This window comes from Coenobita brevimanus, chromosome 38 (assembly GCF_032717465.1).
Source record: "Coenobita brevimanus isolate Jiangsu-jjx chromosome 38, ASM3271746v2, whole genome shotgun sequence".
Taxonomy (NCBI): Eukaryota; Metazoa; Arthropoda; class Malacostraca; order Decapoda; family Coenobitidae; genus Coenobita; species Coenobita brevimanus.
In genome coordinates this window covers 7334491-7346926 of record NC_136991.1, presented here as the reverse complement: position 1 = coordinate 7346926, position 12436 = coordinate 7334491, and the positions used below count along the sequence as shown (strand labels likewise).

The window sequence follows — 12436 nt, the reverse complement described above, 5'->3', positions numbered from 1 at the left end:
CCTCCTCCTACACACTGTCCCAAATTCATTCACCAAACCTTGTAACTCCCATTCATCTTCAATCAACAATACTGTATCATCAGCAAACAGCAACACCGGAAGCTTCCAAATCTCACCCTCATTCATTAGGGCCAGCCCCACATCCACTGCCCTACCTTGCACCTCCTTTACAACCCCATCCATATATATATATTAAACAGCCATGGAGACATCACACACCCCTGTTTCAGTCCCACACTGAGATCAAAGAACTCACTCAGCTCACCATCCACTCACACCGTAGCCCTATCTCCCTCGTACATACTCTTCACAGCACTCAACAATTTCCCCTCCACTCCATATATTCTTAATACCTTCCACATACCTTGCCTATCTATTCTGTCATAAGCTTTCTCCAAGTCCATGAAGGCAGCATACACTTTCCTTCCCTTCTCTAGAGACTTCTCCACTAAACATCTTAGAACAAATATCTGATCTACACACCTTTTTCCCTTCCTAAATCCCCCTTGTTCTTCTCCAACTAGCTCTTCTGTCATATGCCTAACCCTATCAATGAGTATTCTACCATATATTTTACCAGTCACAATAAGAAGGCAAATACCCCTATGGTTACCACATACTTCTCTCTCCCCTTTTCCTTTGTACAGAGGAACAATTATACCTGATTTCCAGTCCTCTGGAACATCTTCCAATATGCAAAATTTCACGATCTTCAGTTAAAAAACTGGTCGTACAAAACGACTCCCTCCTATGAGAGGCGGTCCTCAGCGGCCCCACCATATTTAAAACCTTGCGAAAGTAAAGATATACCATTGTGGATAAATTCGTGTTCCTAAGTAAAAATCTGGCAATGTCCAACGGCATGGGGGTCCCAGTCTGCCTGAAACTTGGACCGAGGGGAAGTCTACTCTTGCTGAAGTTTTCGTCTTCCTAACACTCCTCCCATAAAGCCTGCAATAACTCAGTGAACGAGTGAGTACCGGGTAAGTGCGTGACACAGGAAGAAGCACTGTACTTTGCCGTCCATGTGGGTGCGGCAAAAACCTAAATATCTCTGAAAACCGTGTGTCCTAGAACAAGGTTGTGTAGTGTCAGCCCCCATCCAGCACTTACCAGTCAACTTTCAACATCCTGTACACATTTGCAAAAACTAAGCACCAAATTCGCAGTTTCAGAATTTACCTAATCTCACGACAGAGAACGAGTCCCATGATTACGACAGCATAGCCATGCGTACGATGCCTTATGATGGGAAAGCTGATTTATATGAAAGAAGTCAGACTAAAGTAAAAATTTGTAGCACACATATCTTCAGAAGTTCCCATCCAGGTGTGGAAAACTTGTTACCAAAATAACCAGAAATACTGTAATCCACACAAATCCACTTTTTTGTGGAACTTGCCTCAATTCCTTGCCAGTATCATGCTAGGGAATTTTCTATGTGAAGAGGAAAAAATGCATAATGTATAAATGTTAATTTACAACATATGTTCCTGTGAAAGAAACTGCATGGAAGGGTGCTTACTGTTTAAAAATGTACTGATACCGTACAGTTTTAGCATGCCTGTAAAACAGATGTGCAAAAAATTTCTCGAATATCGCTAAAACGTTGATACAATTACTAAAATATCGCAAGAGGAATGTTACAACTTTCAAATGCATTATCTCGGTACAAAGCTCTCAACAATGAAAGTTAAAGAATAACACATTCCCAAAATGCCAAATCTCCAAACAGCCAAAACGTAATACGCAAAAATCTCAAAACAACAAAATCTCAATAAATAAAAGCTTCAAATGAGGTAATCTGTATGCATTAATCTCAGTGCAAAAATCTCAAAACAGCAAAATCTCAATAGACAAAACTTCAAATGAGGTAATCTCTATGCATTAATCTCAGTGCAAAAATCCCAAAATGGAATATTCCCTAAATGCAAGAAGGGCAAGAAATCAGTGTTATCAGAATGTAAAAACATCAAACTACCAAACTCTGTGTGTAAATACTGTACAATAATGTGCAATGTAAAACTGTATCTTCCATAGTCATTTTACCCTAACGTGCCCTAGATTTTTTACTTTTTCCAACTTATTAACGTAGTTCAGTGACAGAATAAGCCTTTTTCTATACATCCTTTTCACAGCACTTCTTCGTGATCTGCATAATATTATGGCGTTAATCTATTGTAGCAAGTCCGTATTCAAGATGGAGCTATGGCAATTCTACAGTAGGCCAAATTTGAGTAACAAGGGTATAGAATGACTCACCCCGTGCTGGTTGAGGTGCCAGGCCGGACCGATCCCCGACAGCATTAGTACCTGGGGTGACCTGATGGCCCCCGCACTCAGCACCACCTCTTTGCTCGCACCCACACTCCATTCCTTATGTACGGGGATGAAAGGGTTAGTTATCATCATCATCAACCTTGCTCGCACTCACTCCACACGTATTTACGGAAGAGGGGGGTTGTGCATTGTTTGTATAGTAGCAGGAATAGGAATAGAAGCTCTCTCTCTCTCTCTCTGTCTCTGACACACACACACACACACACACACACACACACACACACACACACATTTACGCACTTAAAGGGCAGGAATATTGCATCAATCTTTTTCATCATTATCATAATCACTTCCTTCATTACTCATTATCGTGTCCTACGTGGCAAAGGGTATTTGTAGCACTTAAGCAATATCTATTAAAGCTAATGTATCCACACCATATCTTTTTACTGTTGACACAGTAGTTAGCACTATACCGGTCGCGTTGGCCAGTTTCTCTTGTGCCCCGCCCCCTTGGCCACGCCCACTCACCCGTCGGTCCGAGTAGGAGTTCTGAGCCAGTCTTTGCCGTGCCACTGTTGGGTAAACATGTTAGGCGCTCTCGCCAATCGAAGCAACAAAACTTTTACTTAACCCGTTAACTGCACAGATACCTTTTCCATTTAACTAGGAAATGTTTTGTAGTAAAGGATGTTGGAAAAAAGTACCAAGGAACGTCATCGGCCTGAAAGGTTTGTAAAGTAGCGAAAGTTCCCTCTATGAAAATAAAAAGGTATACATTCTACAAAGAACTTAGTGTTTTGACATTTTTCCTTAAATATGGTATCCACACACACACAAAGCCCTTTTCCCTCTATAAGATTTCACTGACTTCACGTGTATAGAATGAGATTTCTTATTTTGAAGCAAAGCCAGTGACATTTCGTTTTCCTACTTCTATGTTCAAACCTCTGATATTAAGGAAATAAATAGGGAAAATTACAATATGGTTATGATACTGTGGTAACTTACCAGCCATGACAAATAGGTGACTTAATATGTTTAACAGTAATAGCGGCACAGCTGCGACGTGTTATTGCCAAGCTCCGAACTTTCTTGGCGGCAAAACTTAGCTGCAGTCGCGGGAGGAGGCAAGTTGATTCTTTTCAAACTGATTTTGATTCAGTTAGCAAATTATAGTGCTTCCTTTGTCATAAAGAAATGAATTCAAAGTAAAATAAATAATACAATACTATTTCGTGGTAAGGTTCATTATTCTGTCAGTAAGAAGAATAATTATCTCAGCCAATCAGCAACGAGTAGAGCTGGAAGGGGGCGGAGCATCAGTAGGGGGCGGGACACAAGAGAAACTGGCCGAAGCGACCGGCATAGTGAGTTCCAAGGAGGATATAAAGGAACGTTGTGGTGTGGATGTGGATGTGATAGGAAACGTTAGGAGGAACACACTGAGGTGGTCTGGCCATGTGGAGAGGATGGAGGGTGAAAGACTGACGAAGAGAGTGTATGTGAGTGAGGTGGAGGGGGGGAGAGGGAGGGGGAGGATGAGATGGAGGGATGGGGTGGAGAGGTATATGAAAGAGGGGTGTGTGAGTTGGGAGCAGGGCAGTGAAATGACGAGGGACAGGGCGACGTGGAGGCGATTTGTTTGTGGCCACCCCGAACGAGATTGAGGCGTCTGGCAATAGATAGATAGATAGATAGAGTTCCAAGAGGTTGCTGAAATGTAAAAAGCTAAATAATTCCCAGAGAAAAGTACACTACGAAGTCTCACAAACCCATTAGAATACGACCCACATTCGCAACACTACTTATTGTAGCGAAAATAGTGATGATGATGATGATGATGATGATGATTAGGACCATCAGCATCTCCGGCAAGACAAAAAATGTTATTTTGTGATAATTCTTTAGTTATTTATTTCTAAATTCATCATTATCATCATCCGGACCTCCTTTCCCACCCCAGGGCAGGGTGAGCAGTAGCAATGTCCAGACAGCCCAAATTTGCCCAATCCAATGGGCCACGCTTCCATTCACTCATCATTCAAGCCCCCGGAATCCTGGCTCTATCGGATACGCCAAAAAAACATTCACCACGTTCTGTAGCTTCACATAATCGTCCCCGACAGAGTCAGTCCAGACGCTGCCACGTTAAAAAGGGGTGCCAAAATCCCTGATCATGCACTTCTCCTCAACATTCATCCAGCCAGCTCGATGTTCTGTCAGTTCCCTAGCCTCACCGACTTCCAAACCTCTCTTCCTCATACATTCATCCACCATATCTCTCCACCTTCTCCTTGGCTTACCTCGCCTCCTCCCTCTTTCGAATTCTCTCAGATATACCTGTTTCACCACTCTGTTGTTATCCATTCTCTCCACATGACCATACCATCTCAGTACACTCTCTTCGATTCTGGTGTTCACCGACTTCCTCACTCCGCATCTTTCACGAATCACATTATTTCGTATCCTATCCACCCTCAGTACTCCACATACATTCCTCGGCAGTCCCATCTCCACTGCTCTTACTCTTGACTTTTCGTTTTCATGCTACACCATAGTCTCACATCCATGTGTTAAAGTTGGCACTAACACTCCTTCATGTAAGCCTCGTGCAGCTGCAACACTCAAGCCTCTGTTTCTTATCAAGGTCTTCATTGCACCAGCTACTTTTCATCCTTGTGTCACTCTACTTTCAACTTATTTTGCACATTCCTCTCTTTTCTATCACTGTACCCAGGTATTTGAACTCTCTCACCAATTCCAGTCTCTCTCCATTCACTGTTACATCGCACTGGGAGTCACCTTCTCTCTCAATAACCATCACTTTACTCTTTTCTATATATACTTTCAAGGCACGACGCTTACAAGCATCAGTAAAACTCTGCACTAGCCTACCAAGTTCTTGTCCGGTACTTGCAACAGTACTGCATCATCAGCATACAACAAACTTGAGATATTCCATCCACCACCATTCATTACCAACGCCATCCCCTCTCTCCATTACTCGTGTTTTTACTTCTCTAATCACCCCATCCATACAGTACATATATTAAACAACCATTGGGACATCACACAACCTTGTCGCACGCCCACCGATCGTGAACCACTTACTTAGATGCCCCTAAACCCTTACACATGCTTCACTACTATTCATAAAATCAGAAAAAAAAAAAAAAATCCCCACAACTGGACTGATCAGCAGCTAATGAGAAGTTTACCACTCAAAATTTACAGAAAACAACTCACTAAATGAGAAAAATAACGAGCATTTGAGGGAAAACTGAATTATGTATGCTGTCCGGGCTGCGAAATTTTTTTTCCTGCCCAGTTCCGTCACTTTGCACATATGGCAACGTTGCCCTGTGTTTAGTTTGGCAACGCCGCGCAGCAGTGAGCCATCATCACAATTATTTACCTTTTTTATGCTTGACTATAAATATAATACCTGACTATCTATATTTTACATGGATTGAAAGAATAATAGAGACATAGAGGTCATATAGTTTTCGCTGCCTTAGCTTCAATAAATATAAAAAGGGGCCATACCACTGTCTTTACTTCGTCACTCGTCTGCTGAGAGAGAGAGAGAGAGAGAGAGAGAGAGAGAGAGAGAGAGAGAGCTTGAAACAGTATAAAATAATAACATGCAGGGTCATCAATAAAAAGTGAGTATGCAAGGAAGATACTCTCTACACTTTGCTAAAATTAGTTATATGTTGATTTAATGAAAATACGGTACGTCTTAGGGGTGGTACATGACTGTTCGTTGAGAACACTTATCAGTAACATATGTTGTAGGCCTATACTACTTTACCTGTCATTTCTTGTCATTGCTCCCAGACGTACGATTCAATCAGCTGTGTTTACAGGAGAGAGAGAGAGAGAGAGAGAGAGAGAGAGAGAGAGGTTAATGACCCATAATATTTTATCACCTAAAACGCTTTTCATGATCATTCTTAAGGGTTAATCTTGGTATTTCTGCTGCAAGCTGGGAAATATTGGTATCAATGATGCCTGAATATCAATGTTTCATTAGACATTTTCTTAGGTATATATGTCAGGTTAGATTTCAGATTATTTTCTTGATTTTCTTAGGTATATTAGTAAAATCATTTGTCAGGTTAGATTTCAGATTATTTTCTTGTTTTTCTTAGGTATATTAGTAAAATCATATGTCAGGTTACATTTCAGATTATTTTCATGTTCTCATGTCCTTTATTTCATGTTAAGTATGCTTGAAGGGTTTTTGTATTTGATGAAATGCAAAGCTTTATTTGTTACGGTATAATCTTTATTAAATATTACACAGCACCAGGCACCATATGCTATTTCCCATGTGCTGATGACAGGCATTGGGTCAGACATGAGACATTATAGACCATTGTGTGCAAAATAAGTAAATCAATAGAAACAAGGAATTAAAAAAATAAAGTCACTGTGATGCGCCATTGCCGATTGTAAACAGCTGATTGAATCGTACGTCTGGGAGCAATGACAAGAAATGACAGGGAAAGTAGGATAGGCCTACAACATATGTTACTGATAAGTGTTCTCAACGAGCAGTCATGTACCACCCCTAAGACGTACCGCATTTTCATTAAATCAACATATAACTAATTTTAGCAAAGTGTAGAGGGCATCTTCTCTCTCTCTCTCTCTCTCTCTCTCTCTCTCTCTCAGCAGACGAGTGACGAAGTAAAGACAGTGGTATGGCCCCTTTTTATATTTATTTAAGCTAAGGCAGCGAACACTATATGACCTCTATGTCTCTATTATTCTTTCAATCCATGTAAAATATAGATAGTCAGGTATTATATTTATAGTCAAGCATAAAAAAAGTAAATAATTGTGATGAATACTAAACCTGGCATCCGATATGGCTCACTGCTGCGCGGCGTTGCCAAACTAAACACAGGGCAACGTGCCATATGTGCAAATTGACGGAACTGGGCAGGAAAAAAAATTTCGCGTCCGGGCTGACCGCCAGTGATAGCCAGTAGTCTCATTAGAGATTAATTTTGTTCCTTAAAGCAAATAATATCCAACTTCAGAATCTCTTGAATACAAGTTTTAACAGAAAGAAGAAACACCTGACGTTTCCATTGCAAGATGACAGAACAAGCATTTGGTCATAATAATGACGTTTGTGCATTATAAAATAATGTTTAGCGTAGAAACTAATGAGCGGACGCGTGTGGATATGAGTAGGAATATGCAGTAAATATGCATGCATGTGTGCACGAAGGGATGTGTGTATACTTGTCAATATGTATGTAGGTATGTACAGTATATATAGAGGTATGTATATATTTAGGTAAACATATATATTGGTATGCATGTATGTATGCATATGTGTATGTATGAATGCGTATACAAGCACATATGCATGTATGCACGTATGCAGGAATGTATGCATATTTTAAAGTGTGTACTCATGTGTTTGCCGCGCGTCTGTACACACCTTTTCGCCGTGTCTGTAGCGTACACCCACCGCCCTCTTGTTCCCGTCGAAGACAATCTGCAAGTGAAAACAGTTACAAATTAATACATGACATCACACTGACATTTAACTCTGTCAGAAAGTGGGAACTCTGAACTAAGAATTCCTCTCCACCTAACACCACCCTTAACACGACACCTGTCCTCCTAATACCACACCCATCTTCCTATAAAGCACCTGTACCGCCCCTGTTTTACTAATTGGTCCATCTTCACCCATTGTTAATCACACTGTCCATATACCTTATCTGAACACCTGTCCTCTTAGCACCACACCAGTCCTCTTAATTAGCCTACCTGTATCTCACCTGACTCCCTGGATAGCTGATGACAGGGAGAGCTGGAGCTCCCGTTTCATCAGCCCTCAGGACTAGTTCCTGACCATCCCCCTTTGCTGAACTTTTTCAGTGTCTCAGTTACACAGAGAGTAGGCCAGCATGCTCTCCAGTACAAATTTCTCTAACTATCTTCACCAAACTACATGCACAGTACACACTACACTTCCTATTCATAATTCACCAAAAATGGCGTCAATTCACCCAGCCTCGGAGTCGCCAGGGGTGGGGACCATAAATGCCCCCGCCATCTGCCCCTCTCCCGATGACGACTCGAGGTGCCTGGAACCACTGTCTGACTCTCTTCTTCTTCATTTCTGCAACATTCGCGGCCTTTCATCTAACTTTCGCTCTGTTGAGCACCACCTCTCCTCCTCTAAACCTCACCTTCTTTTTCTAACAGAGACTCAGCTGTCTGAGGCAACTGACAGCAAACCCTTTTCTGTATCCTCCTACTTTCTCTATACTCATTTCAAAGCCAAAGGTGGCTGTTGTGTATACATACGCAACGACTTATCTTGCTCTCGTGTTCCTGAACTTGATTCTTCTGAATTCTCCACACTCTGGCTTCGGCTTTCCTGTCATTCTCTGACTAAATATATCTGTGCTGTTTACTTATCCCCTAATTCTACTGACTATCAAAAATTCTTCGACTATCTTACTTCTACGATGGAACACATTCTGTCCATTTCTCCTTTCTCTGAAATCTCCATTCTTGGAGATTTCAATGTTCACCACCACCTTTGGCTCTCCTCTCCTTTCACGGATCCACCTGGTGAACAAGTCTACATCTTTTCTATCCTTAATGACCTAGAGCAGCTTGTACAGCACCCTACCCGTATCCCTGACCGCCTTGGAGAGAGCTCCAACATACTTGACCTCTTCCTCACAACTAATCCTTCTGCTTACTCTGTTAATCTTTTCTCTCCTTTGGGCTCCTCCGATCACAACCTTATTACCTTAACCTGTCCTATCACTCCGGTACGGCCTGTGGACCCTCCAGGGAAACGTCGTCTGTGGCATTTTGGAGCCGCAGACTGGGAGGCCCTCAGGCAGTACTTCTTTGATTTTCCCTGGAATGATTATTGCTTCCATGGCCGTGAGCCATCTGAGTGTGCCTTGCGCATTATGGAGGTTATTCTCTCGTGCATGGAAGCATACATTCCTTTCTCATATCCTTTGACTAACGCAAGAAAGCCTTGGTTTAATCATGCTTATTCTAATGCTGTCTGCAACAAGGAGAAGGCCTACAAAAGGTACCGGAGCCAACCCACCCCTGAATCACATAATCTTTACGTTTCTGCCCGGAATCGTGCTAAGTCTGTTCTTCGCTCTACTAAAAATAATTTCATCCATACTAAATGCTCTCAACTCTCCAACTCGAATTCTTCCCGCTCCTTCTGGCACCTTGCCAAAAATCTTTCTAACAACTTTACCTCATCATCCTTCCCTCCTCTTTTCTATTCTGATGGTTCTGTAGCTATTTCTTCTACTGATAAAGCAGATCTCTTCGCACAGACTTTCTCCTCCAATTCCACCTTAGACGATTCCGGTGCTGTTCCTCCATCACTTCCCCCCTCTGACTTCCTCATGCCTGACATTAAAATTTCTTCAGTTGATGTATTTTCTGCCATCACTGGCCTCAGTACTAACAAGGCATATGGGCCTGATGGGGTCCCTCCTGTTGTTCTCAAGAACTGTGCTTCTGTGCTTACACCCTGCCTAGGCAAACTCTTTCGCCTTTGTCTGTCAACTTGTACCTTTCCTTCTTGCTGGAAGTTTGCTCTCATTCAGCCAGTCCCAAAGAAGGGTGACCACTCCCAACCCTCCAACTATCGTCCAATTGCTTTAACGTCCTGTATTTCAAAAGTTTTCGAGTCAATTCTTAATAGAAAAATTTTAAGACATCTTTCCTATCACAACCTTCTTTCCGATCGTCAGTATGGGTTCCGTCAGGGACGCTCCACTGGCGATCTTCTCACCTACCTTTCAGACTCCTAGTCATCCTCCTTTCGGGACTTTGGCGAAAGCTTTGCCATTGCACTTGACATCTCAAAGGCTTTCGATCGAGTCTGGCATAAATCTTTAATTTCCAAACTGCCCTCCTACGGTTTCTATCCTTCTATCTGTGCCTTCATCGCTAGCTTCCTTTCTGGTCGTTCTATAGCCGCTGTTGTAGACGGCCATCGTTCTTCTCCTAGATCTATCAACAGTGGTGTTCCTCAGGGCTCTGTCCTATCACCAACTCTCTTCCTTTTATTCATCAATGATCTTCTAAGCTGTACATCTAACCCTATCCACTCATACGCTGATGACTCCACCCTTCACCTTTCCATTCGGTTCCCGCAACGCCCATCTCAACAATTACTTCAAGAAACAAGGGATGAGGCTATGGCACACCTAATGTCTGACTTGGCTCATATCTCTGACTGGGGTAAAATAATATGGTTGTCTTTAATGCATCCAAGACTCAGTTCTTACACCTATCAACTCGACAAAATCTTCCACAGGTATACCCACTAATGTTCAGTAATATTCAGCTTAATCCTGCATCATCCTTGAACATGCTTGGGGTTTCATTTATTCGGGACTTATCTTGGAAAGATCATATTACATCTCTTGTAAAATCTGCTTCCAAGAGATTGGGTGTGCTAAGCCGACTCCGCTCTTTCTTTACCCCTGCGCAATTGTTGACTCTATACAGGGGTTTTATCCGCCCCTGTGTGGAGTACAACTCTCATGTGTGGGGAGGCTCCCCACATACAGCTCTTCTCAATAGGGTGGAGTCAAAGGCATTTCGTCTCATTAACTCTCCTCCTCTTACTGACTCCCTTCAACCTCTGTCTCTTCGCCGCACTGTTGCATCTTTATCTCTTTTCTATCGCTACTTTAATGGTCACTGCTCCTCTGAACTGTCTGCTTGCATTCCTCCACCTCTACGACGGGCGCGTAGCACCCGTCTGGCAGCAAACTCTCATCCCTTTTCTGTCCAGCTCTCTAATGCAAGAGTTAACCGTTACTCCCAGTCTTTCATTTATGCAACAGGTCAGCTCTGGAACTGTCTCCCTCTGTCTGTATTTCCTGCTGCCTATGATCTCCAGTCTTTCAAACGTAGTGTGTCCAGGCATCTCAAAATGATCGGATCTTGAATTTGGCTCTCTATTGTATTTTGTTTTTCTCTTGGAGGGAACTGTTACTGCGGGCTCATGGCCTTTGGTTCCTTCTTCCTCGCATAAAAAAAAAAAAAAAAAAAAACAGACGCCTTCGTCTGAACTCTGCACCTGTGCTATCTCGCCTGCATTACCTCTCTCCCCAGTGCCACATCTTTTAACCCTTTATACCCGTAATATAACAGAGATACTTTGCCAATCATGCTATCACTAGACGATTTTGCTTAGCTTTGGGTGGACCTCATAATGAAAGTGATATCTAACCCCTCCAGTTGAAAAAGTTTCACCTCCTCCTGTAAGTTACAAAACACCTATCCAAACACCACATACCTCCTTTAACATCTCCCTTATCACCACCCGTTTCCCTTGACACCTCCTTTATCAACACACGTTCCCCTGAACACCTCCCTCATCACCACACGTCTCTCTTAACACCTCCCGCGTCACCACACGTCTCTCTTAACACCAGTCTTAACACAACATGTCTCCTTTAACACATCCCTTAACCCCTTACGTCTCCCTTAACTCCACACCTGTCCAACTTCATACCTGTGATGGTACTACATTTCTTAACACCACAGTTGTCCACCTAATACCAAACCTGTCCTGACACAATACCCATAATACCACACCTGCCCCATGATACCACACCTGCCTCCATGATACCACACCTGCCCCCATGATACCACACCTGACCCCATGATACCACACCTGACCCCATAATACCACCACCGTCCCCATGATATCACACCTGTCCCCATAATACCACACCCTTCCCCATGACAGCACACCCGTCACCATAATGCCACACCCGTCCCCAGGACACCACACCCGTCCCCATAATATACCACACCCATCCCCATAATATACCACATCCATCCCCATAATATACCACACCCATCCCCATAATATACCACACCCATCCCCATAATATACCACACCCATCCCCATAATATACCACACCCATCCCCATAATATACCACACCCGTCCCCATAATATACCACACCCGTCCCCATAATATACCACACCCGTCCCCATAATATACCACACCCGTCCCCATAATGCCACACCCATCACCATAATACCACACCTGTCACCATAATACCAAACCCGTCACCATACTACCACACCCGTCCCCATAGTACCAT

General features: G+C 42.8%; 1 protein-coding gene across 1 annotated transcript in view; it reads right to left on the bottom strand.

The window, feature by feature from the left end:
• The window catches only part of LOC145396495 (glucose dehydrogenase [FAD, quinone]-like), a 38590-nt gene that overhangs the window by 12919 nt on the left and 13235 nt on the right, over positions 1 to 12436 (bottom strand). The window contains exons 6-7 of the mRNA XM_080269866.1: positions 7745 to 7801; positions 2263 to 2376 (exon numbers count right to left, since the gene is read on the bottom strand). Of these exons, the coding sequence (XP_080125992.1) occupies positions 2263 to 2376; positions 7745 to 7801 (171 nt within the window). The remainder of the gene's footprint in view (positions 1 to 2262; positions 2377 to 7744; positions 7802 to 12436) is intronic.